The sequence below is a fragment of the Emericellopsis atlantica genome, assembly GCF_019669845.1.
Source record: "Emericellopsis atlantica unplaced genomic scaffold F5Z01scaffold_13, whole genome shotgun sequence".
In the NCBI taxonomy this organism is placed as follows: Eukaryota; Fungi; Ascomycota; class Sordariomycetes; order Hypocreales; family Bionectriaceae; genus Emericellopsis; species Emericellopsis atlantica.
This window is the reverse complement of record NW_025764715.1, coordinates 52,714-78,499: the sequence shown is the minus strand read 5'-3', so window position 1 is coordinate 78,499 and position 25,786 is coordinate 52,714. Positions and strand designations below refer to the sequence as shown.

The following is a 25,786-nucleotide window of genomic DNA, read 5'->3' as shown; positions in this document are numbered from 1 at the left end:
ACGCCTCCGGAAAAGCTTGTAAGACGGCATAGACACACCTGAAGGATCTTTCGGTCCAGCTCGGCTCTCAAAAAGAGGGGAGTTGCATTCAAATACATACTCACAGACGAGAACCATTATAAGGGATCAACAAGGTACCTCAACAGAGGTCTGTCTCACACGTCCCGAATAGGCTATCATCATCATCTTGACCCCTGACCCCTTGAGGCGATTCACCAATGACGAAGATTGCCGTTACGTCGACTATTCTTCAAGAGTATGCAGTGCGAACGTGGCACTAGTGCGGCAGTCAAGACTCGAGAGAGTTATTCTCGAATGCGACCACATGAGTTAGTTTGAGCTAGTTTGAGCACATCAAGGTGTGATCGACATATGCACCCTGCGTCGATCCGGACCGTAACGCCGGCAATTGGGCCGCAAGTCGGCAGAAATGTCTCTCGTCCCAGCACTTCAGCACTCTAGGAGTGGAAACTGGGTCCCATGCTTAGTTATTTGAGAAGATGGGTGCTCAAAGCTTATTTTGGTTCCACCAAGGGTCTTAGTCCATTTCATCTTGGTCATATTTGAGCTATGTGCCGGTCTCGGTGTTGAGCTCCCGAAGCCATATCCAAATCTGCAAAAGTTTCCCTGTTTCCCTTTCTTCTTACTGACCGTAGAATTATCTTTCAATGGCCGAGGAGTCAATAACTGCGGCTGCTGGGCCAGAGGCCTCATCGAGAACTCAACCATCCAAACCCACAGACCATGCTCACCCTAAGCCCAAACATGAGTTCAACGAGCAAACAAACTATGTGCCCGTCAAAACAATTATCACGGTACCCTTTCTCGCTTGCTACAGATTTTGGTGACACAGCTGACAGGGCATGCGCAGATCTTCCTCGCATGCGCCAGCGTCGACCTGTTGGCCCTGATTGACCAGACAACCTTGGCGACCAGTTTGTACATAATTGGCGACTCACTGGGTGCCACATCTCAGGTCTCTTGGATTGCCAGTGGCTATTTCATGTTGGTGTCCCGGCAAAATTCTCTTCACCTCACTTCATACTGACGAAATCAGCACTTCGACGGTGGGTCAATTGTTGTACGGCAGACTGTCAGACATCTGGTCGCGAAAGGTCATTCTCCTGTCCGGCTTGGCCGTGTTCTTCATCGGCTCGCTTGCCAGTTCGCTGGCCCAGAATGTCTTGCAGTTGACCATTTTCCGTGCGTTCACGGGTATAGGCGGCGGCGGTCTCATGACGGTTGCGCAGTTGATCGTCAGTGATGTGGTGCCATTGCGAGAGCGAGGAAAGTATCAAGGCATACTGGTGAGCCTTTGTGCTTTTTTTGAGGATTATCCTTCTGACTGGAGACAGGGCGCCGTTGTTGCACTGGCCAATGGTATCGGTCCAGTCATTGGAGGCGCAATCTCGTCTCAAGGACCAGAGTCGTGGCGATGGATCTTCAGAATGAACATGCCCCTCACACTGGTGACGACAGGTGCCGTGATCTTCTTTATGCCCCTGAAAAAGGTCGAGGGAGACTGGAAGATGTACAGCCATGGCCATTGCAAGAGGTGTACCGGAAATGCTGACGAAATGGCAGGAGACTCAAAGCTGTAGACTTTGTCGGCATCTTTCTGGCCTTGGCAGGCACTGTTGTCCTCATGCTTGGTCTGACTTGGGGAGGAGGTGAATACCCTTGGGACTCTGCGTCCGTCATTGCGACACTTGTCGTGGGGCTGGCCGTATGTGTTGGGTTCGTCTCGTGGCAGTGGAAGGGTCCGAGATACCCCCTCGTACCTTGTAAGTTGCCCCTTTTCGACCTCGAGAAGCCGTCATGTTGACGATGGAAGTGCACATTTTCAAGTCCAACATCGTCAACGGTGCCTGTATCACAATGGCCATCAATGGATGGAATTTCGTCATGCAGGTCTACTACATCCCCTCCTTCTACCAGCTCGTGTATGGATACTCTCCAACTCGAGCTGGAGCCATGCTTCTACCCATCACCTTGGTCCAGACACTGAGCAGCACATTGTCAGGCCTGGTAGTGCACTGGGTTGGCCGCTACAGAGAGTGTATCTTGTTCGGCTGGGTATGCTGGGCTGTGGGCTTGGGGCTCATGTCGACGCTCGATGAGGGAACAGGTGTAGGGAAGCAGATCGGGTATGGAATCCTGATTGGTGTCGGCGTGGGCAACACCCTGCAGCCAGCGTTGATAGCTGTGCAGGCTGGAGTTGAGCGCAGGGACATGGCGGTTGTAACGTCGTTCCGCAAGTAAGTCTCCTGAACTCTGAGAACAAGACCGACTGACTGATATATGAAGCTTTGTGCGAAACCTGGGCTCGACTCTCGGTTTGGCCATCTGCGGCACGATCATGTACGTTCTGGCCCTGCAATAAACTCGGACGACAAATGACTAACGCATATAGCAACAATGTGCTCGCTTCGTCGCTCTCTGTGCTCGACATTTCGCGCGACGAGGTCGAGACTCTCCTCAGCAATCCCCAGTCTCATCTACAAGACTTGCCCGACAACGAGGCTGGGCGGGTCAGAGACATAATCACGCCAGCCTACCGACGTGGCTTTCGCATCATCTTCATTGTGGGTGCTGGGCTGTGCGCGCTGGCCTTTGTCGTGGCATGGTTCATGATGCCTCAGGTCGAGCTTTCTCGGCCAGATGACGACAAGTTGAAGGAGGAGGGCAGGCGGGATCAGAAAGTGGAAAAGAAGAGTCAGACCTGATGCGGTCCTGACTGCGTGTTGACAGATGGTGAACAAGTGGCCAGTTCATATCGTGTTGTCCAAGATAAGGTTGGGCAGATAAATCGGGGTCCAGTATGGATAAATGCGATTGCCCGCTAAACTCCTTTTGGGGCCTGGCGGCCCTGGCTTGCCCCTTTATAAAAGCTACCCCGCAAAGCACGGGCCCTTGTCCATAGCTCCTGCAGAAGGCATCCACCCGCTGATGACGACACCCACAACGCCTGCCTGGACCCCGAATATCATCACGATCTCCAGCTCGAAACTCCAACTTTTTACAGCATCCTGAAATCATCCCACTTTTGCATCGCCATATCAGTTTCACCCGCTCCAACATCTCCCCCCGTACGCAAGGCCATCGATCACATCAACTGAAACAAGATGTCGCGCCTCAGCAGAGAAAGTATCCTGCAAGGCATGGCCGATGCCCTGCCTACCCATGCCAAAGACGACGAGTCCTCGGACCTGGCAAGCTCATACGAGGCCATCGCTCTGCTTGTCCATGCGTATCTCGCCGCCATCGGCTTCAGACTGCAAGGATTTGACGAAGACAAGAAGATCCGTACGACACCTGTTCTCCCCCGCCATTATTGCGAACCTTTGCTAACTGACCCTCACAGCGGAAGCAGAATCGCTCGCGCCCCGACTCCCCCCATCATGGAACACCGGCTTTGGCTCGCTCGGTTTCGTCTACCAGCACAAGCAATCAGCCATGAGCTTCGCCTTTCGCATCGATCGCATGGGCGGTAAGGTCGAGGTGCGCGGCCTCGCCGTGGGTGACGACAACATCCATCGCTTCGAAAAGACAGTCCGCGACGTCGTCACATCAAATGCCCTGCCTGTACGGATAACGATGAACGAAAATGGCGAAGAAGATAGGAGCGACCTGGTAGACAAGCTGAGCAAGGTGTTCACGTCCGAAGAAGCTGTCAACTGTAAGTGCCCCGTGCGGTTCCTACCACCACCTTGCTGCAAGTACTCACGGAATATCCAGCCATCCTCCACGACCTCAAGGTCAACATCGTCCAAAAACTTATCCCCAAGCTCCAATCAGAAGGCTATATTGAGGAAGCCGAGACCGAAGCCAACGCCAACGCAGAACGACGCAACATGCAAGACTACCCCGGCCGAGGGGGACGCCCACCGCAACCCTACGATCCGACACGACCCTTCCCAGGTTTCAATCCAGAGCCCGACCTCGCGCGCCCCCGTGCGCCGCAGGGTGACATGCCCATGCCGGGCTTTGACGATGAGCACGAGATATTGCGCGACCCCCGTGCCGCTGGTTTCCCTGGCCGCACACCATATAACATTGGGCATGATGACCTGAACCCACCTGGCCTAGGTCCCCACGATCCTCTCCGTCCCTCGTTCGGCGGTGGTGGTTTTGGTGGTTTGCCTCGGCCAGGAGGCGGCGCGGGTATGCATCCTACCTTTGACGACCCCCTCTTCACAGGTCAGGGGAGTGCGCATCCAGGAGGGCCTGGTCAAGGCTATGACCCCCAGGCACCGCCAGGCGCACGGTGGGATCCTCTAGGTCCCGGCGGTAATCCTAGATTCCCAGGCCCAGGCCGGGGACAAGGCGGGAACTTTGGGGGCTTTGGGCCAGGTGGTGGTGACATCATCTAGGGCTTGTATGATAAGAGATCTTGGGACGTGGGACCAGAATGACTGTATGAGCTAATGAAACGACATTTATGAAACGGGACGTGGGCTCCCAACGATGAGCACGCGGAGACGCTAGGATATTTCGTCCTTTTGGGGCATAATGACAGTAATATTGAGCCTCCAGCTAATGCTAACCATGATATCATCGCAGTCCCATGAGCATGAGCATTTCCCCCCCCCCTCTCATCCTGGCCCTTGAGCCTTGCTTAGTCCATTATCCATATCCTCATAAAAAGCCTTATTCGCGTGAAATGGGCCATGTCACGTCCTTGCCCAATTCACTGCACCTGGCTGTTGACCACATCGTGGAGTTTCTTTTGCTCCTCCACGGTGAGGTATACATATACGTCGTTAAAGTTGGCGAGGTTCTCTGTGCCGCATCGCGTGAAGAACTCTGTCAAATATTTGTTCGTTTCGTTGTCGGGGTAGCGTCGACCTGGGCCGTCTAGGATGGACATCAGGTCGGCCTTTGTTGTGCCGAGACCTAGATCCAGCGCGTCATCGTCGTCCTCCCAGCCCTCGTCGTCCGAGTCCGAGTCTAGCTCACCGCCAACGGCGGCAGAGGCAATGTCCGCGGCTGATTTGTGGCCCGACGCGAGCATCAGCTCGTCAATGAGCAGCTTGATAATTTTCACCTGCGCTGGTACCTGGGTCCATTGGTCTGGGTCTGGAGGCGTTTGAGCAAGTATTTTCTTGATGGGAAAGTCGGGGTCTCCAGGCTTACTCTGTTTCGACCGCGAGCGAGTCTTAATTTGCGTGTCGTTGCTGGCAACAACAAGATCACCCTTGACCTGGATCTGTGCCAGGCGAGGATCGTTCAGCGTGAAAAGCTTGGAGAGGGCGATGACGCTGTACATGAATTAGCACGGATGCAAGCAGATAGTACTTGAAGTAAACTCACTTTTGGCGGATCTCATCGAAACCGGCAAAGTTGACCGAATTCTCGAGCCATTTCGGAATGACAACTTGCAATCCATTCCGGTCGTTGATCTGGACCGAGTCCAAGAAATCCACAACCTCCTTGGGAGTGTTCAGGGAGAGGCGGGCGAACACTAGGATGAGCGACTGAATGAGTTGCGCGGCCTGGGCGGTCGCGAGACGGCTGGCGACAGCCTGTAGAAGCTGTGGTAGGAATGGGCCAAGACGGTCGTGTCCGGCCTTCTCGACCAGCTCAGCGGCCAGCCCGCCCACCTCGGTGGCAGAGTTGTCCTCGATGGAAGGCCCGAGCAGACGGTCAATAACGTGTAGGCAGACCTCGAGGCCCGCTCGCCCGTTCTCGTCAGCATACTCGAAGACCTGCTGGTGGTCGTGCTGCAGGATCCATTTCGCGCTTTCAGCCGCCGGTCGCAGCACGTCTCCCTCGTTCGACTCCATCAGCACCTGGGTGAGCTTGGGGAACACGGCGGAGACAAAGCCGGGCGGGAGAGGCTCGCAGGCATGTTGCGTCAGAACCTCCAACAGCTCAACAGCGACGGTGACGAGCGGGCTATCGTCCGTGACCCTAGACACATCGAAAGCACCCATCAGCGTGGGCAGGACCTTGCTGCACAGCGCAGCGTAGGCCTCAGCTCCTGTCAGACTTCGCACAATCTCCTCCATGGCTTCCGAAATCATCATAGTGACCTGGAAGTTGCTGGCACCGGTCCTGGCCAGGAGGAAAAGCAAGTCGATTGAGGGTACATCGCTGGACAGAGCGACGCGGCAGTCCATGCGGGTAGCGGCACGAAGCGCCTCGCTGAGCGTGACGAGGAGTTCGTCTGCCGACTCCATCTCCTCGGGATCCTTGCCGCTCATATACTGCTCTATAGCCTTGATGATGGGGATCTGCTTGTCGACCGACACCTTTTCAGCATTCATCAAGCCCTCAACTGCCTTGATGCAGGAGACCTGAACAACCTCGGCTTCCTCTTGCACAATAGAGGTGATGATGCGATCCAACAATACATCCGGCAGCTCGATGGCGCGGCACAGCATCCCGGCGACAAGATAGCCTCTGGCACGGAGAAGAGGCTCCTCGTGACGGTTAATGGCAAAGTCGACCAATTCAAGGTACGCAGCGGAGATGGGAGCTGGGAGACCCTTTTCAAGGTCTTGCCGGTCGCTCTCCAGCATGACGAAGAGGAACAGTGCGGACTCCTGGTTCCTCCACGCAGAAGGTGATCCGTCGCCGGGGAACAGAGTCTTGGTAAAGGCGAAAAGGGCCTCCACGGTCTTCTGATCGAACCACTCACCCATCTTGATGAGCAGATCACTGGCCGCGACGCGGGCAGTGTAGTTTGCCGAGACCGACGTCTCCTCCGCCAAGAACAGCGAGCAGTCAATGTCCCAGAGCTCCTCCTCTTCACGCGAGATCCTCGCGTACGAGACCAGCATGCGCACAATCTCGATCATCCACGGCACGTCGGCGCCAGAGGCATGCGCCTTGAGCTGCACATCGAGTTCGGCTCGGACGGTCTCGGCGCGGAAGCACTGGTTCAGAAAGTCAAGCTCTTCCAGGATGAGGAAGTCGAGGGTGTACGGCAGCTGGTCGGCATTTTCCAGACGGCCCTGGGCGTCGTTGTCAATGTACAGCAGCGAGTGGGCGTCCTGAAGCAAATTCAGCTCCTCCCACACGGCTGAGAACAGGGCAGTACTCTGTGGAAGCAGCAGAGATGGGAAGACGCGGCGAATTCTAATGAGTGTCTTGGCCACCTGCAGCTTCAGGGTGATGAGATCGTTCCACGCCTCGGGCTGCTGACCGCCGCTAAGATCGGCCTCTGGCAGTCGTGTCTTGAGCACAGTGATGAAGAATGGGTTCCACTGCTTCAAGAGCTCCTCTGCGAATGCCTTGACTTCCTTGCCGTGTTCGTCCTTGATCATATCCATCATTTCGAAGCAGGAGCGGAAGATGGAGATGGCGAGCGCGCGTAAGACCGGTCGTCGGTTCTCGTTAAGGGCGGTTTCGGTCAGCGTGTGGGCAATGTCGCGGGCCATGGAAAAGAATTGGTCCTCGCTAAGGTTCTCCTCAATGAGGTCGCCGAGAACTCGGAGGGCGCCGTAGAGCTGCGTGTCGGAGCCGGCAGGGATGACGGCGAGCGTCTTCTCGAGAAGATCTGGCCAATGTTCGGGGAAATCGTTCATGGCAATTTTGCCAACGGCGTAACTAGCGGCGATCTTGATCCTCCGATCCTCCTCGCCGATGATGGCGAGGTTGAGCAGACTCTCCCGCAGCTGGATCCGAGCCTCCGGCTGGATGGGAACTTGAGGTGCCTCATTGTCGGGGTCTGGGGCCCAATTGTCCTCGATGAACAGACGCAGGGTGGAAAGGGCGGACTGGCGAACCTTGGTATCGACTGAGGCGTGCGAGGCGATGTTGGCGAGAGCCTGCGGGAAAGCGGGATTGAGGTTGTTGCGCTTGAGCTCGAGCTCAGCAGCCTTGCGGATGCCGGCGTCCGCTTGCTGCGTGTTGGACAAGATCTGGATGAGCTCGTCCTCCATGGTGGGCGGAAGTGATCGCAGTGTTTACTTTGAGCCACGAGCGTGGAGGAGGGTACATGGAAGCACAGCGCGAAATTTCCCAGGCGCGTCTGCAAGCTTCATCAAAGCCTGAGAAGGAACAACTGGAGCTGCGAGTGAGGAGGGAGGGGTTCAACTGTGGCGCCGGCCGCCACGCAGCATGTGGCGGTGCGTCGGCCGTGGTTGCCGTGCGGGTAAGCCTACCCTATTCCAGCAACCTTCCACCACCACCTGAAGATTTTGTGAGGTCAAATGTGATCTTGTGATATGTGATCACAAAGATAAAACATTGTGAAGGGGGTTACAGAATGTTCATGCCGTATTGCATGGTTTACCGTTTGTCCCATAAGCGAGCCACAAACCATTGACTATTGGTGCACCCAGGTCCAACGCAAGGAGTGACACCCTCATGTTACCTTTTCATCATGACCACCAGCTCGAAATACTGCTTCTCAAAGATGAGCAGCTTCTTATCGTTACCATAGCCAGGACAACAGTGTATCTTCACCACGACTCGTCATCGAAGAATATCAGGAGGGGTCAAAATGGTAAAGCCTCGCGGAATCCAATTGTAGGAAAATGCCATCAACACTCAAGGTTCAGTGCCACGACAAGAGCTACTAGCTTTATCAAAGTTCAGCCACTGCGCGGGCTCAGCGACGATGTTGCGAGTAGATATGTACGTCTTATACCGGCAGTGTTGACTCGATGTGATCGAGTAATTGCTTGTTCCCCGCGTCGCCTGTCCAGGGTCGCGATCCGCAATCACGGCAGCTATCAAGATAAGACAGGCCCGGGTCGTGTCGCGATTGGCTCCCCCAGAGCCAGACGAAGGCTTATCACACCAGGGACAGCAGAGCTTCAACGTTTTGAGCATGACCATGTGGGGGACATGCGTCTCACGAGTCGAAGTAGGCGATAGTGAATTAATTGATAGAGGATTCCCTCACTTTTAACCTGGTCACTGAAGATGTATTTCAGCAAGGCGTTCCCCTCGCCTCCTCCTGTGCTGTGCTCGCTTGGACCACAATGTCAGGCGATCTATGATCCAAGTGTATTCGGCGCAACTTCTCCGGCTCTTCTCCCTCCTTGCAAGCACGCGACCAACCGTGGTGGAAGCTTCTGCGGACGTTATTGGGCGCTACTCCACCGTCGTCTGTCAGCCTTTGCGTGGTGCTGCAGGTATCCTGGCAGCTTCACACGTCATTGCTACGACGCTGCTGAGACTGGGAGCTGAAGGATCGCAAAGATATTGACTATATCATTTGGCGATCTAGAAAGCTTCTGGAACGGCATCTCAGAACTTACTTTCCCTCCTACCCGTTGGCTGTTGCACTGCCCGTGTCTTGTCCGAGTTTCTTTTCTTTCTGCTCGGGACTCTCCGTCCCCCCGCAAAGTTCAAGCACACCCTCCTGCGATTACCGCATTCGGCAATCGACCACTTACACGCAGCCTCAACAAGTCATTGTACCGCGACCCGCGTAACACGACGTCCAGTCACAACAACGGGACACAATGTCGGGCGTCGCATATGCGAGCGGCTCACGGGTCAAGCACCTGGTCCGCAAAATTGCTGTCGAGTCTGAGCCTGGCCTGACCAGCACACAGCTCATGGTGAATCAATCCTCTTGGCATGCACGCGTGCTCAGCGAGCCACTGCTAACACATGTATATACAGCTGACGAACCATGACCTGAAACCTGTCGAGGCCGCACGCAGGCAATGGCGGTGGAAGAATTATGTTTTCTTCTGGATTGCTGATTCGTACAACCTCAACACCTGGATGATCTCTTCTTCCATGATCGTGGGCGGTTTGAGTTGGTGGCAGAGCTGGCTCTGTGTATGGGCTGGATACGCTATTGCCGCTGCCTTTGTGGTGATCAACGCACGAATTGGCGCTCAGTAAGTGTCAAAAAAGGAGAAAAGAATAATATGCTAATATTTGCAGCTATGCGATATCCCTCCCTGTCGCAGCTCGATCCTCGTTTGGGATCTGGGGCAGTCTCTGGCCCGTCTTCAACAGAGCTGCCATGGCCTGTATCTGGTACGGCGTACAGAGTTGGATCGGCGGACGATGCGTCTATGTGATGATCCACGCCATCTGGAAGTCCTGGGACCGCGACACTATCCCCAGTCCCGTCTTCACCTCGACGACGACGGCCGACTGGGTGTCCTTCTTCATTTTCTGGCTCCTCTCGCTGCCGGCGCTTTGGCCTCCTGTCCACAAGATCCGCCACCTGTTCACTGTCAAATCCATCGTCGTGCCACCCGCTGGTCTCGCGTTCCTGATCTGGGCGATTGTGAAAGCTGGAGGTATCGGTCCCGTGGTCCACCGCAGCAACACAAAGCATGGGAGTGAACTGGCTTGGGAGATCATCCTCGGCATCATGAGCTCCGTTGCCAACTTTGCTGCCCTAATCGTCAACGCGCCCGATTTCGCCCGTTTCGCAAGGACTCCCAAGGATGCCAAGTGGAGTCAGCTCTTCTCCATCCCCGTTTCCTTTGCCATCACCTCGCTCATCGGCATCCTCGTCTCGTCCGCCGCCGAGGTCATCTACAAAGAGACCATCTGGGACCCTCTGGACATCCTGGAGAAGTTCATCGAAGACGGCGGCTCCGGCGAGCGCTTTGGTGTCTTCGTCATCGCGCTGGCCTTTGCGCTGGCGCAGCTGGGCACCAACATTGCCGCCAACTCGGTCTCGGCTGGTACGGACATGACAGCCCTTTTGCCTCGCTTCCTCAACATCCGTCGCGGAGGCTACATCTGCGCGGCCATTGGTCTCCTCATGATGCCCTGGCATCTGCTGGAATCCAGCAACCAGTTCACAACATATCTGAGCGCCTACTCTGTCTTCCTCTCGTCGGTCGCCGGTGTTCTCGTCTCGGACTACTATGTTGTCCGCAAGGGATACCTTGAGATCAAGGAGCTTTACGATGGCCGCAAGCTGGGCCCGTATTACTACACCTTTGGCATCAACCTACGCGCCTACGCTGCGTACATTGCTGGAATTCTCATCAACGTTGTCGGGTTCGCCGGCGCCGTTGGAAATGATGTCCCTCCTGTCGCGACGTACATCTACAACGTCAATTTCTTCGGCGGCTTCATCGTCTCGTTCGCGGTGTACTGGGCTCTATGCAAGGTCTTCCCCGTGCCGGCCACCAGCAAGACGTGGATGGAGGTCTCGCAGGCTGAACTAGAGGACGTGAGGGTTGCGTACAATGCGTCGGATGACCACTCGGATCCGGAGAGGGCCGATGTCTCCTCCAAGACAGATAGGAAGCTTGCAGATGGGCAGCCGGTGTTCTGAGCGGCGAAGTTTAGAATTTGTGTTTTGAACACTTGAATGTTGAACCTTGACCCTACGCAAATGAAGCGAATGACTGCGCCAGCCGTGACAGCTTGCGATAGTTGCAGCCCTCTTAGCTCAGAGGTAGAGCGCATCACTAGTAATGATGAGGTCGTTGGTTCAATTCCAGCAGTGGGCAAATTCCTTTTTACTATAATAGCACTTGATATTTTTGTCGTGATAAGATTGCAACGGCGGAAGAGAGCCATCGCCCACGTAGGTATAGGACAGACATAGCACACGTTAGGCTGGTGTTTATAACAAGTGGCTCTGTTATCTCTAGACATGCGCTTGAGATAAATTAATTTTTAACTTATGCTTAAAGCCGTGCACGCGGCTTCGTTAGCTCTTTTGCATTACTTATGTATTTCACTAGGTTTTGTCCTCTAACAAAAAATCAAGACCGAATGTTCGCTCACCCCTTTCCGACGACATTACAGAGCGAGTAGTCCAACCTCTATGCACCGTACAAACCCACTAGAACTTTCATGGACTCCGCGAACGCAATGAACGATAGAGCGGTAATTTTGGTAATTAGGTGCACATTATGGGAATATAAAGCAAAAAAGCAAAAGAAATGCCCACTACTGGAATTGAACCAATGACCTCATCATTACTAGTGATGCGCTCTACCTCTGAGCTAAGAGGGCCGTTCATGCAAGTTCTCTTGTGTTTTTGCCACCATGAAGGACATGGACTTTGCAGTGCCAGGTCTAGATTGTATACTACGTATTCACGACCCAATGCATCATCACGCCTCTAAGACTTACGCTGCGATATGAGCTTAGGCACATGTCTGGATGAGACGCAGCCACGCATCATGGTGCGGAGGCTCTGCGCAGAAGCCCTGGACGTGGTCTCGTGCCCTAATTGATGTGTCAGGCCCTGTTGGCTCATCTTGGCTCGGCCCCAGCCCCGGGCAAAGAGGACCTCGTGACAGGCCTCTAATTATTTCCCCGGTCCCCGTTGAGCCTAGAACTCATCTGCCGTGCGGCCATGCGGTCAAAGAAGGCGATCTAGACCCTTCCACGTAGAGGAGTTTGTGCTTTACCAATCTGCATTGAGCCAGGTGCAGACGAGAGCGCTTCACAAGATGCAGCTCTGTGGCCTTGGGGGCTGTGGGCGGATTGCAATCAGGAATTGGCTTCATGACTTGCCCCTCCTTTGGGTCAGAGCCCAAGTTAGAGGCACCCCTCAGCAGTATGTACCTTACGCAGCCTTGGTGATCGATCCGATCCGATTCTCAAGACCACATTGCACATCAATGAGGATGCTGGACAAGCCAAGCCAAGCTAAGCAGACTGGCGCAGTTAACAAGTGCAGTTCATGCAGGTCCCAGTCGCGGATTATCGAAAGACAGACTGACTGAGGTGCTATCCGCTGAGTCAGCATTTCACGAGCGCCCACATGACGCGCTCCACGCTTCAGGCTTCAACAAGTCTTCCGCCCTGCATGTCTGTCTGTCTGTCGTTGTTACGAGTACGTAGTAGAGAACAAGCTTTCAGCGGGCCAGAGACTACCAAACAACGCACAGCTTGCTCGATGTTTTCCGGATTCGGCATTCGAGTACCCCATGAATCCATCATGGTGGAGCGACCTGTTTCTCCAAAGATCATGTCTCCCAAACGCCGAAGAAGATGATGAATGCCATCCTGATGTCCTCGTCCAGACAGCGATCCTTCGTCGCGGGCGCGGAGCCTCCACTCCGGAAGAGTCAAGACATGATGAGCCAACCGCCCACGAACGATGCGCACACACTGAGATCATGCGATCCGTCTCTGCTTTGTTCTTGAAGGGCCGGACTGGTTATTCTCGAGTCCAATGTTCAGTCCCACTTTCTTCCTTCACGCTGTGACCACATGGCATCGCGAAAGCCGGTCACTGGCTAATAATGACTTACGGCTGCTCGTCACGTCGGCCGCTTGTGCTGGATTTGGCATCGTGAGAAGGCCTGGACTCGATGCTCGTTGACCGATACATCAATTACGGTGGCACTCAAGCCGCCCGGTGCAGTGACTGCAGTCCCGTGGTCGTCGAGGCACCGCCGCCCCCTCCATTCCACTCCCGGAGCTTCCTCGTTAGCTGCTAGCCTGCTTGTTCTTATTGCCGATGGTGCTGGGAGGTTTTTTTTTCTAGTAACGTTCCCTCAAATTACCTTATCTGAAGCGTCATCAGGTTCCTCCTCCTGCTCTCCTCCCCCCTCCAGTCCCCTCCATCTTCGCAGGCGCATCTGCTGTCCGCTCCCTGCAGCATCGCCAAGCAGTCCGCCGCCCACCTGGGACCTCCCGCACGACTGTCGCGGCCTCGACCATCAACCCGCCTCGAAATGAACATTGCACTGTGACCACCACCCAGGCCTCACCCGCCACTCTAATGCAAAGCAACGGCAAGCCGTGCCACAACTGTCGGCGAAGACGTCTTCGCTGCGACCGTTCTTGGGTACGGAGCCGCATCATGGCAAACCTAGGATGGACGACGTGCTAACAGCCCATCGCTAGCCAACCTGCCACAAGTGCGCTGCGTCCGGTCAGGAGTGTCTTGGCTATGGGAAGATCTTCACCTGGACCCAGGGGATCGATGGGAATGGTGTGATACAGTCTTCACAGGCTGATCGCCGCGCAAACGCTTCCGCGACTTCGTCCACATCCACCACACCAAACCCTCCGCATGGCTTCGTAGCATTTCAACCGCCAACACTCGCGCCCGTACAGCAGTCACCGAAACACAATGGACAGTCTCCGGTGCAGACGCAGATTCAGAAGTTTCTGCCGTCAAGGCCGTTGCCGGTGGACAGAACGCCACCTTTGACGCCCAAGCCAACGCCTACTAGTAGACCGATGACTGGCACTTCCATGGCTTTGACGGATCCCCTATTTCAGGATCTGGACAGGGACTCTAGATATTATCTGTCTCACTGTGAGTATCCTGCATTATTTCACATGCCTGCCATGCTCTTGCAGAGACGTGCAAGCACTTCCAAGGCACTATAGTCTTTGGTGCTTTCCTCTGCCCAAGTGACCGCCTCATGTCTCTCAGCAAGACACTGACACTTTGCAGTCGCCGATCGTGTATGCCAGGACCTCGTGGCCCGCGACCAGCCGAACAACAACCCTTTTCGCGAGCTCCTGCCCCTGACGAAGCAACATCCAGTCCTGCTTCAAATCCTCATCGCGACGTCTGCGCTCCACTGGTCCAACATCTTCCGACCTGTCACGGACATCCCGAGTGAGCTGACCGACCCTGGTGGCTACCTCGCACAGCTGCGCTCGACAGACCTCGTGTCTCGCAAGGCGCTCATCGATGCGCTCACGGCCAAGCAGCGGGCCATGGGCCATCTACGTGAGGTCCTCGACACCCTGGACCCCGCTGGGAACGAGGTGGTCCTGGCTTCCTTGCATTTCTTCATCAAGTTTGATCTGATGGATCTGGAAGAGTCTGGGAACGGCGGGTGGCGTACGCATCTGGAAGGCGCCTCTAGCATCATGGCGCTGCTTTCCAAGGATCCCATGTCGGCCTCGTCCAGCCGGATGCTGCGCGACACTGTGATTGCCGATTGCTTCATCTACCACATCCTCGGCTCCACGATTTCGGGCGGCAGCTTGGCGACCCGCATCGCTCGGTACGCTCTCGAGATCTTGCCCATTATGAAACGGGTCGAGGTCATCACCTACCTGTCCTGTCCGCCCGAGATTCTGCAGATCATCCTGCAGGCATCTCAGTTATCGTACAACGAGAGCGTGCCTGCGACAACAGACTGGAATCTGCCGGCAGCTGGCGAGGCATTCTCCCTCATCGACCAGCTCCTCGAGTTCGACATCAATGCCTGGGCAGCGGCCCTCGAGGCATTGCCCAACGTGGCTGACATTGAGAGCCGCGTGCACATCGCCAGTGCCCACCGCTCGGCAGCGTGTCTCTACATCATACAGGCCCTGCCTTTTATCCGATCGGTCCGATCGGTCGATGCCAACTTTTTGGTGGAAGATATCTTGTCACATCTGGCCGAGATGCCCGAGGATGATCCGTATTTCAAGGCAACCAGCTGGCCACTCTTGTTTGCAGGCGCGGAGACGAGAGATCCAGAGAAGAGGACTTGGATTTTGAAGAGGCTCATGTCCATCTGGTCACGGTTTCGATGGGGCTACATTTTCACCGCGATTGAGATGCTCAAAGCGACGTGGCATCTGCAGGACGCATCGCCTCAGTCCGAGAATGTGAACTGGCTGAGGGATCTCAAGGGGCTGGGTTTCAACATGCTCGTTGTGTAGGGTGTTCACCTTTGCATTTGATATGTTTCGCTTTATTTGTTCTACTTATTTAGCGTGCGCGGGTATTGGTTTTGCATAGCGATCAAAAGGTTCTGTCTTGGTACTCAGCTTGGTGTTTGGGGGAGGGGTCAGAACAAGTTTCAAGAGAAGAGTTTGAATACTGTACTTAATGTCAGAAGAATGATAGAGCAACTCCACTCAGAGCAGCGTATGTGTCTTGAATCCGGGTAGTGAGGAGATACTTGGCTGTGCATGGTTATTGCAAGCTTCCGTCAGTCGTACATAAGGAGTGGTTTTCAGGGCTCGGGATGACTAGCATAGCTCTTAGGATCGGCGCGGCACAGGGCAGGCTATCAGCGAGAACAGAAATAGGTACGCTCATGGCATGGCAGGCTTGTCTAGAGAAGGGGTTGGAATTCTCGATGTTGTCAAGGCTGGGGGGGTTCCTGGGTCTGTGCCCATGAACGCGAAAGCGCCGTCCGGCATGGAAGGAATAGTAGACAAGATGCCGATATTGAAAAGTTGTGAAAGAAGAAAGTAGAATTCTATGTAATGCCAGGCGGGGATAGCCATTGGCAGCAGGTTCGAAGCGCCCGAAGCTTCAACGATAACTGAGAAACACGGAAAGAAAAGGACGTTGAGGGTTGTTAAGATCAGAAAACGCCATGCCATCATACCCAAACGTCGCCTGGACTAGCAGAAAGAACGTGGAATAAAGGAAATAAGTAACACAATATGGAAAGAAAATGGAGCAGCAAGATTAAAGATCTCAAACCGTGAGTTTACCAGCGTCGACTGTGTTCTTGGTTAGCCGGGATCAATCGAAGCCCCATGAGGATCAAGTCTCACCTATACGCAGCATCCAGTCTCTGGACGCGCCGACGTTTGGTCTGCCGAGTCCTTTCAGGCTCCTTCTCGTCGTCGCTTGGTTCCTTGTCGTCGCCGTCGATGCCTAGCAGTTCGCGTTCCAACGAATTGAGTCTCGACGACCTCGTCGACGCGACGGACGGTGATCTCCGCGGGGTAGGCGAGCGACGTCCCATATCCGATCTCCGGCGACCGGGGCTTTGGTCTCGTCTCTGCGAACCGGACACTCTTCGACCTGGATCAGGACGGTAAGAGTCACGTTGCCTCGGCAGGGATGGACGCTCTCTGCTCGCCTCGGTGCGACTATCACGGCGTTTGGCATACTGGGGGGGTTCTTCGGAGCGCTTGCGTTTCGGCGAAATACCACAGAGTGGCTCGTCTTCTTCCACCGTGGCCAGTGGCACGTCGCGGGCCTCATGCGCTCCGCCAGAGCTTGTTGCGCCGGGCAGAGGCGGTCGAGGGAATGCATCGCCACTTGGCAGCCTGCCATCCCATGCAAAGACCGGGTCGAACTGAAGAAGAGCCCAATGCTTCGTCTCGTGGACTGGCCGTGAGAACTCCTCCACGTTGTCATGGGTGAAGAACTCGGAAACGAGACATTTCGCATCCCATTTTGGGGGAAGCATGACATCTTCAGTATATTCTACCGGCAATGGCTTCCCGACTGGGTCAGACTCGTGAACGATTTGTGACTCGACAAAAGCCATCTTCTCCTCCCATTCCCAATCACTTGTTTCTTCTCCTGGTGTCAGGGAGCGTTCCGCTTCTTCTCGGCCTTCTGATACGGTCCTCGTCTCCTTGTCGTTTTCCTTGTCGATCGGCTCAACTGGCTCGGCGCCCTGAGGGATTTCAGCTGGAGCCTCAATCACTTCCGCGTCCGTGGCTGGGATAGCTGCATCATTCGTATCTTCGGGTGCCTCGGAGTCCTGCTCAGAGTGTTCAGACTTGTCATCTTCGACATCGTGCTCGCCTCCCAGTTGGTCATCGTCCTTGGGTGGTGTCGTGGCTTTGCCTGCTTGCGCAGTCTGATTCTTGGTCTTCCTACGATTCTTGTTGCGATTACTCTTCTTCTTCTTTTGTGATTTCGAACTGGGCTGATCATTATGCTGTGGCTCATGAATGCCTTGGCTGGCTCTGACGGGTTCGTCCCGCCTCCTGGTGAGGTTATGGTCCCTTGGAATCTCGTTGCGATCTGGTAAAGACACGGGAGGCTTGGGCGGCAATCCATGCATAGGCCGAGGCGGAAGTGAGGGCAGAGTTGAGCTGGAGGATTGCGGCGTGGGAAGCCCCCTAGATGGTTCCCTCGACCCTTTGGCACCCGTCCAGGGGCTTGCTCGGTTCCGTGACGGAGGCGATCCTTGGTATGAATCGCGCCCCCGTGATGGCTGGCGCTGAGGCGTCCTCCAACTCCTTGAGGGGGGGCTATGGCTCGGGGGCGGCCCTGCCCTTGGAGGTGACCCTTGCGGTGGTGGTAATGGCGCTGGCAGCGAGCTGGGCGGGGGAGGCGCATACGATGAATAGATCGGGTAAGGTGGCGTCGGTGAGTGAGATGGCGGTGGAGGCGGTGGTAGGCTCGTGCCGTACCCTGGGATGCCGTGATGAGGAGGGTATGAGGGTGGAGGAGGCTGCCTCGGCGGGTAATGCAATGGCGCCTGAGGGTATTGCGGATAGTGCTGAGGCGGTGCCGGAGGATACTGCGAAGCCGGGGGATACTGTGGCGGAACTGGAGGAGGTGCAGCAGCCGGTACGCCAGGGTATTGACCGGGCGGCGGCTGATAGTAATGCTGCTGGGGAGCATATGCTGTCGGTGGAGGCGCATATCTCGTGATGATGGGTGCCTTCGAGGTCTTGCTGCTGCTACCGCGGTTATCTCTGCGATTGTTTTGCTGCGAGGGTGCGGCGCTTCGCCATGCCTCTAATCCACTAGAAGATATGTCAGTTCCGACACAGTTGAGACCTGAAGAGATGGAGGCGGTGCTCACGCTGGTGTTTGGCGCGTTGGCTCAGGACACGCGACAGCCCAATGGCCCATGATTCCGCAATTATAGCATCTGGGCTCGTCTGGGCGATGCGCACCTCCCGGAGCTGGAGCGGACATCTTTGCGCGGCGATTGAATCTCTCGAGACGTTTTGATGTCTCGGGCGGAAGATATGAGCGATGCGACAAGTTAGATGAGCTTGACTTCGGCGTGGGGCTCAGTTCACGAGCTTAACGCGTGGCTGACATGTTGAGTACGGTTGGACCCAACTCATCTCTTGCGGAATTTGTATCTCATGAGCGGACAAAGATTGCGATGCATGAGACCAGATTGTTGGACAGATCTTCAATCTGTACTCAATGATCGCCCTTGGTAGTGCTCCCAGCCCCAGTCTCGGTCCTCCAATTACCGTCGAAAGAAATTCTCATCGATAATTGTACACTCTAGGCATGGAAGAAGAATACGTCCTAGGAGTGCTACTCCAAATGGAGTCTGCCTTCAATTTGGCGTTGCTTGTCGAGATGTCGTCCTGTTGGAGTGTTAAGGTTCCACGTGATGGTGCACGGACCGTTACCGGCGATGGTAAGGTATCAAAAGCTGCCTCACGGTCCACCGAGATTTAACCGGTCGCGGTTCATGTGGATCACAAGATTGGATGCTACCAAACCAACGAAACTTGATGCTAATGAGCCCGAAGTGACAATGGTGTCGCTGCGTGGCTGTAGCGGTATCGAAATGCAATATACATCAATACTGTATAATATCTCTGGTGTAGATATAGGACAGGCTTTGGAGGACATCCCTAAAGTGCTGGGTGTAAACACCTCCAATAGCCGTTGGGAAATAATGAGACGGCGATGGTCATAAAGATGCTCGAAGGATTAAAAGAAGAAAAAGCAATGTCAGCAATCAAATATTGTCTTCGCTGTATATTTGCACCGTCTCCCCTAAGTCACAGGAGAAGATGGTTGTGGTGATCACACATCGGCCTCGCCCAACCTGCACCTGCCAGTACCAACACCACCAAGCCACCCCGAGCTCCTGGCAACTGGCAATTGGACCCCCATACCCTCCAACCAGCACCATCATATCCGCGCATCTTCGGAAACTTTTCAACGCCTCCCCAACTATCGAAGCTAGCTCAAGGGCATCCATGTAAGGACGAGACTTGCGGCAATACGATCATGTTGGTACATCCGACACGCGCCTCTCCAGATCCGCCCATTGCCTGGAGTAGACAAAGCCTCGACCAGCCTTAATGACAACCACCTAGCCGGCGCGCAGGTGCTCCTTCGCATCCGAATTCTACACCTCCACATCGACTACCACGCAAGATGCCCGGCTTACCCTGTGAGCTCTACCTATGCTGCGACGCTTGAGGAGACACTGACGATGTGTAGCCTCCGTCGATCTCGACGAGTGCATCGCGCGACTGTACAAAAAGGAACTGCTGGCCGAGTCCGTCATCGAAGCTATATGCGCAAAAACCAAAGAGCTATTAATGCGCGAGAGTAACGTTGTGCACGTGGCGGCCCCGATAACAGTGGTGGGCGACATACACGGACAGTTCTTCGACCTTATCGAGATTTTCCGCATAGGCGGGTATTGCCCTGATACAAATTACCTCTTCTTGGGTATGTACTCCTTGATTTGGTCACTACCTGCGACTGACACATGTAGGCGACTATGTCGACCGAGGCATGTTCAGCGTCGAAACGATATCACTACTCGTATGCTTGAAACTACGATATCCGAACCGCGTGCATCTGATCCGAGGAAACCACGAATCTCGAGGCGTTACACAATCCTATGGTTTCTATACGGAATGCTCGCGGAAATACGGCAACGCCAACGTCTGGCACTACTTTACGGACATGTTCGACTTCTTGACGCTGAGCGTGGTGATTGATAATCAGATTTTCTGCGTGCATGGAGGTAAGGCTACCCAAGTGGCAGACCGCGCACTCAAGCTAACGGTGCAGGCCTCTCTCCTTCTATACACTCCATCGACCAGATCAAGATCATCGACCGATTCCGCGAAATTCCCCACGAGGGGCCTATGGCCGACCTGGTTTGGTCAGATCCAGATCCCGAGCGAGACGAGTTCTCATTATCGCCACGCGGAGCAGGCTACACATTTGGCGCGCAAGTGGTGAAGAAGTTCCTTGCTGTCAATGGAATGGGCCATATCCTCCGAGCGCATCAGCTTTGCCAAGAAGGCTTCCAAATACTTTACGACGATCGATTAAGCACCGTTTGGAGCGCACCCAACTACTGCTACCGCTGCGGCAACATGGCTTCAGTACTAGAAGTCGGCCTAGAGGGCCAAAGATTTTTCAACGTCTTCGCAGCGGCCCCAGAGAACGATGCACACAAAGACCTGCAGCAAGCCGGCGAAAGAGCGGCCGACGGGAATGCACTACCCGACTATTTTCTATAGAACATAGCGACGCAGTATCACGACGATGCATGACACAGAGGCGATATTGAACGGCCTGGCGGTTTTTGACAGAGCGATAGACTTGTACAGCATAGCAAAAGGGACTGTTGCTGCTTCATTCTGGCTTGACTTAGGATATAAAGTGCAATTCACAAAAAGAACGCTGCCACCCGCAATCGGTTCACGCCACCATACAGTCGTTACTCATCATACGGATATGTTTTCCCTTCAAGACTCTACCAGTCCTTAGCAATGTCAAAGCTCCACTCGAACTGGAGATGCGTCTTCTTGTCGTCGTCGACAAAGCTAGAAATGGCATTATAGTGGCCACGCGCGAGCATGCCAGAGGGCGCTTCCTCCTCCTGGACTGTAGGGCGTCAGCCGTTGGGCCTCGAGCTTCCCGATGCAATGTGCGAGACTTACATTTCTTGGTGTATGTGGTTTGCTTATCCGTGTTGGGCGCGTAGCTCCCAATCATCTCCGAGTCCTTCGACACCTTGATGCCCTTCCTCTTGACAACCTGGACGTAGGTCAAGCCGCTCAGAATCTCGTGCTGAACCTTGAACTTTGCGCTCATGGTGAACTTGGAACCCTCCTTGATCTTGAAGGGCTTGTCCTTGAGGGTGGCCTCGCTGCCAGGGGCTGACAGGTCGATGGTGACGGGGTCGCGGCCGGGGGCGTCGAGGGTAAGAGACTGGATGATGCAGACACGGGGATCGTTGGGGTCGGAGATGTCCTTGCCACCACCAAGACCGAGAGATTCCTTGTAACGCTGGAGGGACTCGTCGCCGGCGTCTATGCGGGTTGGTTGTCAGCATGGTGCCAGGCAGATGTAGACTGGGTGTGGAAACAGGGCATGGAGTTCGTAGACATGACCAGGGAGCTCATGGGCTGAATAGCAGCATTCCCGGGTAGGGAGGCACACTTACCCATTTGCTGGTACTCGGCCAAGCTCTGCTTTGGCTGGGAGAGCTTGTAGCCCTGCGTCTCCTCGGGCATCGTATCATCTTCGTGTTGGGGGTTGGAGGCCATGGTGGAAATTGGTGGTTGGGGGATCTGTGCGCAAGCCAAACGGTTCGGTTCTGAAAGATAGTGGAATCTCCTGGTGGAAAGTAAACAGGTGCAGATGAGGCTCAAGGCAGTGCCAGTGGTGATAATGGTCCAATGGAGGGGCAATTGGAAGCTGGTGGGGGTCGGTCGTGGAGCATTCGTTGGTCTGACACCGCCTCCTCGGTCAGGGGATGGGTGAGGGGCGGCCAGGAGATGTCAAACTTGTCGGAGACCTAGAACGTGGTCGATACATATAATAATGGCGCGTGCGTGGCCTGACGCAGGTCTCGTCTCGAGTTTACAAATCTCAAGCGATATCTACTATATTCGGTGCTCGAGGTCAGACTTGTACGGGACCAGGGCGTATTGTCTCCAAGTGCCAGTGATCCATACTATTCCCCTCTGTCCGCCTTACCCTACATCCTTTCTGACTGCCATGTATAATTGACAAAGTCTTCCTATCCTCGGATAGAATACTGAACACATTGAGAAGGACAGTCTAAATTTTCTTGATCTGGAGATAATCCTGTGAGACAGCTGGTTGCCAAGCTTGGGGGGGTTACTTACGACGTCTTTTATTAGTAAGGGCGTTTGTAAATTGTGTGTTCCAAACGATGCATTTCCCGGGGCTATACAGACCATCAAGTCAAAATCATGAATGCGACTCAGGAGACACGACACGAACTCATCAGTATCGAATGGTCGTACGGTACCTAGTCCTGTCTTCCGAATGGTCAAGAAGTTAGAACAGCGCGACAGAGCAAACAGCGACCCATTTGTGACGGCCCGAGCCCTCGTCATGTTACTACGGACAACACACCAATTCTCCGAGTCCATCGTTGCCGTCAATCGTCATTCGCCAGCGAAGAGGGAGGCGGTCCGGTGGTAACACACCACGCCGGCAATCTTGGGTTCTCCTGCGGCGAGCCACACGACCCTCTCGAAGCGCAATGCACAATACGCACGGTGAACGATTATACATAAGTAGTTATGAAAAAATCCAAAAGCAATAAACCCAGTCACCTGCGTCGGCGACAGGACGGGAGCAGCGGGCGCGAGTCATCCTGGGGAAGCCCAAAGAGGGAATCTGGCCAAGTGAAGCGCGTCCCAAAGGGGATAAGCGCTAGGACCTGCGCGTTGAGAAAGCCAAGCGCTAGAGGGGTACCTTTTCTCACGCGCGTGATCCACTGTTGAAAGAGGTCCCCCCTATCGCAATCAGTTCGCGGTGCCAGCTCATTTCGCATTTCTCTCCACCCCCCCGATCAGCGCGAACACGACTTTCTTCCCTTCTTGACCCCCAATCAGTGGCTATCCCCGTCTTCTGCGCGAACGATATTACCCATCATTCTCACTCGCGATCACTTCAATTGCGCCCGCGCACGCCACCAAAACATTCGCTGTTCTTTACTGAATCCAGCGACCGCGACAAGCACCAGCCACGGTACGCACCCTCTTCTCGACGCCGGCGTCTGCGACATGCGTTGAAGCTAATACGCGCCCGTCCTTTAGATACCTTCGCACGTACACGATCCAGGGATCGAGCTTATTCACCATGAGTCCTGTGGCGCGCACCCTTCCCGCCAAGGCGAACCCTCTGATGACCGACGCGGAACATCAGGTTCCTTGTATGTCGCCGACACGTTTGTTGCCTTGGAAGGCGACATTTTGCTGACTCTACCCACAGACACGGAGCTGGTCTCGCGTCGCCGCCTCGGCCGCACCAAGCTGACCTCTAAGATGGTGGACGCCAACGAGGACGGCGACTGGTCGAACACTCTCGGGGCCGCGTTCGACTACGCGCACTTGCGCGCACCTCTGCCCAAGGGCATCGTTTCTGGCATCTTCAAGTCGAGCCCGAACAGCTACTTCCTGATGCGTCGAAGCGCTGACGGTTACGTGTCCGCTACCGGGATGTTCAAGGCTACGTTCCCCTACGCGGAGGTTGCAGACGAGGAAGCGGAGCGCAAATACATCAAGTCGCTGCCTACCACCAGCCCAGAGGAAACAGCCGGGAACATTTGGATCCCAGAGGAGCATGCCCTTGAGCTGGCGGCGGAGTACAACATCACCCCCTGGATCCAGGCTCTCCTGGACAACACCCCCATCACTACCGCTGGCAGCAACGGCGAGTCGCCGGCGAAGATGGCCATGCCGCCTCGATTCGAGTCATCCAAGCCGGCACTCGTGCCTCCCACTCCTAGCAGGTCTTCGAGGTCGCGTCGCTCCGTGAGCCCCACCAAGAGCGTATCGAAGCGCTCGACTGCGTCCCCGCGCAAGCGTAGCACAAAGGCCAAGGCCCAGATCATCGAAGTCTCTAAGGACGAAGACGATGAGAGCAAGGTCAATGGCAGCGACGTTGTGCTAAAGACGACCGAATTCGAACCTCAAATCGTGCTCGAGCCCCGCGAGGAGGACCCTAAGGTTTCGGTCGAAGTTAAGGAAGAGATCGCCAAGGGTCGCAAGGGTGCCGAATCTAAGGTTATCACCACCGAAGTTGATATCCCCTTGCCGAATGTTGGCAAGCCGCCAAGCGCGGAAGAGATTGCCGATATGATCAACTCGGCTAAGGAGATGGTTCAAGCGCATAAGGAGCCCGCCGACGAGGCGCCGACGGAGGAGTCCGAAGAGAAGACGTCGAGCAAGAAGAGCAAGCGCAAGGCGCAAGATATCTCCCTAGGCGACAAGGAGGACGAGAAGAAGGACGCAGAGGAGCTGGCTATTGAGCCGCGGTCGAAGAAGGCCAAGACGGCCACCGAGTTGAAAGCAGAGAAGGCCAAGAACCGCGCCCTCCTGGGTATTGCTGGTACTCTGATGGTTGGGTAAGTTACAAGTCATCCTCTTCCCGAGGCGGATCTTAAGCTAACATTGACAGCGCCGTGGTACCATGGCTCACCAATTTCCTATAATATAATATCGACGTGTAATATTCGGAGGAGGAGCTTATTTCAAAAGGAGCTTGGGACGGCGCGGCTTGGCTTTATCTTGTTTCACCGACACTGCACGGATCACATTGGACTTTATGTTCATCATGGTTCACCCCTTTTCTCGCATCAATGACTTCACATTGTATTTGGACAACATACCCCCTTTCTGTTTTTCTCCTCGTTTTTCTCCCTGGTGGGCTGGCATCAGAACAGCTGTAGAGAACTGTGCGTTGGTCCTGATTTTTCTTCTTTTGTCACGGTAACCTTCATCTACACTACATTCCCAAAATCGATTCATACCAGGGCCGCTTCGACTGAGAAGAGGCAGGGCTCAGGAATTGGAGTCTTCCGGCATGGAATCAGGCGTCAACGGCCGTATCATAGTTCTGAAACGCAGCTGAATGACACATTTACCACTGATCACAGATGCAAGACGTACGCACTGGTGAATTGTAAATAATTGTATCAGGCAACGCTCCTAATGCGAGCATGGAGACTTCCTTGACATCCAAGCCACGTGACCTCTGCTCACCGCTTCGCTTCGACGCGGCAGACGGTTCAGTGCCCCCTGAGTCACGTGCGGCCCGATCGAGAACCACCTACAGCTCTCTACTTACCTACTATTGCGGCTCTTGCCGGTTCTCCGACCATCGATGTTTTTCGCCTTCGTCAATTTGTGCTTGCGAAGAAGAGCGTTGGGCTGAGATTGTAAACCCCTGACTGAATGTACCAAGAGCAGTGGACAACCGCCTGTGTGCGTCAACTCACTGGTGGGCGACGAGGCCTACTTCTGCCACGATGGCCATCAAAGCGTGAACTATCTTTGCCTTTGCGACTTCTGCTTCACTAGGGTGATCCGGTGTCCATACAAATTTCATGCCAGGATGGAGAGGGTGTCCATTGTCACGCACGGATAATAAGAGGTTCCATGTGCACTTCCATAGTAAGAAAGGTTCTACAGAGACTCTCAGGTGAAGGCCAAGAGTGGGGATATGTGCAGTTGACAA

General features: G+C 54.7%; 9 protein-coding genes and 2 non-coding genes across 11 annotated transcripts; 7 read left to right on the top strand and 4 right to left on the bottom strand.

The window, feature by feature from the left end:
• Window positions 1–668: 668 nt before the first annotated feature.
• On the top strand, window positions 669–2,926 carry F5Z01DRAFT_686878 (MFS general substrate transporter; the record flags this gene model as incomplete). The annotated part of the gene is made up of 8 exons (XM_046265993.1): window positions 669–815; window positions 872–1,005; window positions 1,058–1,307; window positions 1,356–1,531; window positions 1,585–1,784; window positions 1,835–2,258; window positions 2,308–2,361; window positions 2,414–2,926. 8 exons carry the CDS (start codon window positions 669–671, stop codon window positions 2,724–2,726), a joined length of 1,698 nt encoding a protein of 565 aa, XP_046118215.1. The 3' UTR covers window positions 2,727–2,926.
• F5Z01DRAFT_101752 (PI31 proteasome regulator N-terminal-domain-containing protein) lies at window positions 2,695–4,618 on the top strand. The gene is made up of 3 exons (XM_046257324.1): window positions 2,695–3,306; window positions 3,365–3,679; window positions 3,739–4,618. Exons 1-3 carry the CDS (start codon window positions 3,126–3,128, stop codon window positions 4,371–4,373), a joined length of 1,131 nt encoding a protein of 376 aa, XP_046118214.1. The 5' UTR covers window positions 2,695–3,125; the 3' UTR covers window positions 4,374–4,618.
• F5Z01DRAFT_686868 (armadillo-type protein) lies at window positions 4,376–8,159 on the bottom strand. Its single transcript, XM_046265992.1, has 2 exons — window positions 5,314–8,159; window positions 4,376–5,261 (listed from the first exon to the last, which is right to left on the bottom strand). Exons 1-2 carry the CDS (start codon window positions 7,887–7,889, stop codon window positions 4,691–4,693), a joined length of 3,147 nt encoding a protein of 1,048 aa, XP_046118213.1. The 5' UTR covers window positions 7,890–8,159; the 3' UTR covers window positions 4,376–4,690.
• Window positions 8,160–9,283: 1,124 nt separating this feature from the next.
• Window positions 9,284–11,310, top strand: F5Z01DRAFT_100428 (permease). The gene is made up of 3 exons (XM_046257321.1): window positions 9,284–9,521; window positions 9,586–9,809; window positions 9,856–11,310. Exons 1-3 carry the CDS (start codon window positions 9,423–9,425, stop codon window positions 11,213–11,215), a joined length of 1,683 nt encoding a protein of 560 aa, XP_046118212.1. The 5' UTR covers window positions 9,284–9,422; the 3' UTR covers window positions 11,216–11,310.
• An 11-nt stretch (window positions 11,311–11,321) lies between these two features.
• F5Z01DRAFT_t49 lies at window positions 11,322–11,393 on the top strand. Its single transcript has one exon. It is a non-coding gene; the product is annotated as a tRNA-Thr (tRNA).
• Window positions 11,394–11,832: 439 nt separating this feature from the next.
• F5Z01DRAFT_t46 lies at window positions 11,833–11,904 on the bottom strand. The gene has a single exon. It is a non-coding gene; the product is annotated as a tRNA-Thr (tRNA).
• A 1,420-nt stretch (window positions 11,905–13,324) lies between these two features.
• Window positions 13,325–15,708, top strand: F5Z01DRAFT_100217 (fungal-specific transcription factor domain-containing protein). Its single transcript, XM_046257317.1, has 3 exons — window positions 13,325–13,693; window positions 13,753–14,170; window positions 14,312–15,708. The coding sequence occupies exons 1-3, from the start codon at window positions 13,628–13,630 to the stop codon at window positions 15,517–15,519; spliced, it is 1,692 nt and encodes a 563-aa protein (XP_046118211.1). The 5' UTR covers window positions 13,325–13,627; the 3' UTR covers window positions 15,520–15,708.
• A 434-nt stretch (window positions 15,709–16,142) lies between these two features.
• F5Z01DRAFT_100261 (uncharacterized protein) lies at window positions 16,143–18,649 on the bottom strand. Its single transcript, XM_046257319.1, has 3 exons — window positions 18,369–18,649; window positions 16,369–18,309; window positions 16,143–16,314 (listed from the first exon to the last, which is right to left on the bottom strand). The coding sequence occupies exons 1-3, from the start codon at window positions 18,482–18,484 to the stop codon at window positions 16,302–16,304; spliced, it is 2,070 nt and encodes a 689-aa protein (XP_046118210.1). The 5' UTR covers window positions 18,485–18,649; the 3' UTR covers window positions 16,143–16,301.
• A 961-nt stretch (window positions 18,650–19,610) lies between these two features.
• F5Z01DRAFT_100236 (Metallo-dependent phosphatase-like protein) lies at window positions 19,611–20,896 on the top strand. The gene is made up of 4 exons (XM_046257318.1): window positions 19,611–19,715; window positions 19,766–19,999; window positions 20,046–20,300; window positions 20,348–20,896. The coding sequence occupies exons 1-4, from the start codon at window positions 19,700–19,702 to the stop codon at window positions 20,803–20,805; spliced, it is 963 nt and encodes a 320-aa protein (XP_046118209.1). The 5' UTR covers window positions 19,611–19,699; the 3' UTR covers window positions 20,806–20,896.
• On the bottom strand, window positions 20,782–22,109 carry F5Z01DRAFT_100282 (immunoglobulin E-set). The gene is made up of 3 exons (XM_046257320.1): window positions 21,735–22,109; window positions 21,229–21,600; window positions 20,782–21,172 (listed from the first exon to the last, which is right to left on the bottom strand). Exons 1-3 carry the CDS (start codon window positions 21,835–21,837, stop codon window positions 21,042–21,044), a joined length of 606 nt encoding a protein of 201 aa, XP_046118208.1. The 5' UTR covers window positions 21,838–22,109; the 3' UTR covers window positions 20,782–21,041.
• A 980-nt stretch (window positions 22,110–23,089) lies between these two features.
• F5Z01DRAFT_655060 (uncharacterized protein) lies at window positions 23,090–25,209 on the top strand. Its single transcript, XM_046263466.1, has 4 exons — window positions 23,090–23,296; window positions 23,365–23,480; window positions 23,540–24,674; window positions 24,728–25,209. Exons 2-4 carry the CDS (start codon window positions 23,408–23,410, stop codon window positions 24,759–24,761), a joined length of 1,242 nt encoding a protein of 413 aa, XP_046118207.1. The 5' UTR covers window positions 23,090–23,296; window positions 23,365–23,407; the 3' UTR covers window positions 24,762–25,209.
• The last annotated feature ends 577 nt before the right edge of the window (window positions 25,210–25,786 follow it).

Coding starts and splice junctions, on each gene's coding strand:
- F5Z01DRAFT_655060 (XM_046263466.1), top strand. CDS start 23,408: ATGAGTCCTGTGGCGCGCACCCTTCCCGCCAAGGCGAACCCTCTGATG. Junction 23,481..23,539: donor CGCGGAACATCAGGTTCCTT/GTATGTCGCCGA, acceptor CTCTACCCACAG/ACACGGAGCTGGTCTCGCGT. Junction 24,675..24,727: donor GCTGGTACTCTGATGGTTGG/GTAAGTTACAAG, acceptor TAACATTGACAG/CGCCGTGGTACCATGGCTCA.
- F5Z01DRAFT_100282 (XM_046257320.1), bottom strand. CDS start 21,837: ATGGCCTCCAACCCCCAACACGAAGATGATACGATGCCCGAGGAGACG. Junction 21,601..21,734: donor GGCCGAGTACCAGCAAATGG/GTAAGTGTGCCT, acceptor CAACCCGCATAG/ACGCCGGCGACGAGTCCCTC. Junction 21,173..21,228: donor AACCACATACACCAAGAAAT/GTAAGTCTCGCA, acceptor GACGCCCTACAG/TCCAGGAGGAGGAAGCGCCC.
- F5Z01DRAFT_100261 (XM_046257319.1), bottom strand. CDS start 18,484: ATGTCCGCTCCAGCTCCGGGAGGTGCGCATCGCCCAGACGAGCCCAGA. Junction 18,310..18,368: donor CCAACGCGCCAAACACCAGC/GTGAGCACCGCC, acceptor CATATCTTCTAG/TGGATTAGAGGCATGGCGAA.
- F5Z01DRAFT_100236 (XM_046257318.1), top strand. Junction 20,000..20,045: donor TACAAATTACCTCTTCTTGG/GTATGTACTCCT, acceptor TGACACATGTAG/GCGACTATGTCGACCGAGGC. Junction 20,301..20,347: donor GATTTTCTGCGTGCATGGAG/GTAAGGCTACCC, acceptor CTAACGGTGCAG/GCCTCTCTCCTTCTATACAC.
- F5Z01DRAFT_101752 (XM_046257324.1), top strand. CDS start 3,126: ATGTCGCGCCTCAGCAGAGAAAGTATCCTGCAAGGCATGGCCGATGCC. Junction 3,307..3,364: donor TGACGAAGACAAGAAGATCC/GTACGACACCTG, acceptor TGACCCTCACAG/CGGAAGCAGAATCGCTCGCG. Junction 3,680..3,738: donor GTCCGAAGAAGCTGTCAACT/GTAAGTGCCCCG, acceptor CGGAATATCCAG/CCATCCTCCACGACCTCAAG.
- F5Z01DRAFT_100217 (XM_046257317.1), top strand. CDS start 13,628: ATGCAAAGCAACGGCAAGCCGTGCCACAACTGTCGGCGAAGACGTCTT. Junction 13,694..13,752: donor TTCGCTGCGACCGTTCTTGG/GTACGGAGCCGC, acceptor GCCCATCGCTAG/CCAACCTGCCACAAGTGCGC. Junction 14,171..14,311: donor TAGATATTATCTGTCTCACT/GTGAGTATCCTG, acceptor GACACTTTGCAG/TCGCCGATCGTGTATGCCAG.
- F5Z01DRAFT_100428 (XM_046257321.1), top strand. CDS start 9,423: ATGTCGGGCGTCGCATATGCGAGCGGCTCACGGGTCAAGCACCTGGTC. Junction 9,522..9,585: donor TGACCAGCACACAGCTCATG/GTGAATCAATCC, acceptor ATGTATATACAG/CTGACGAACCATGACCTGAA. Junction 9,810..9,855: donor AACGCACGAATTGGCGCTCA/GTAAGTGTCAAA, acceptor TAATATTTGCAG/CTATGCGATATCCCTCCCTG.
- F5Z01DRAFT_686868 (XM_046265992.1), bottom strand. CDS start 7,889: ATGGAGGACGAGCTCATCCAGATCTTGTCCAACACGCAGCAAGCGGAC. Junction 5,262..5,313: donor TTCGATGAGATCCGCCAAAA/GTGAGTTTACTT, acceptor ATTCATGTACAG/CGTCATCGCCCTCTCCAAGC.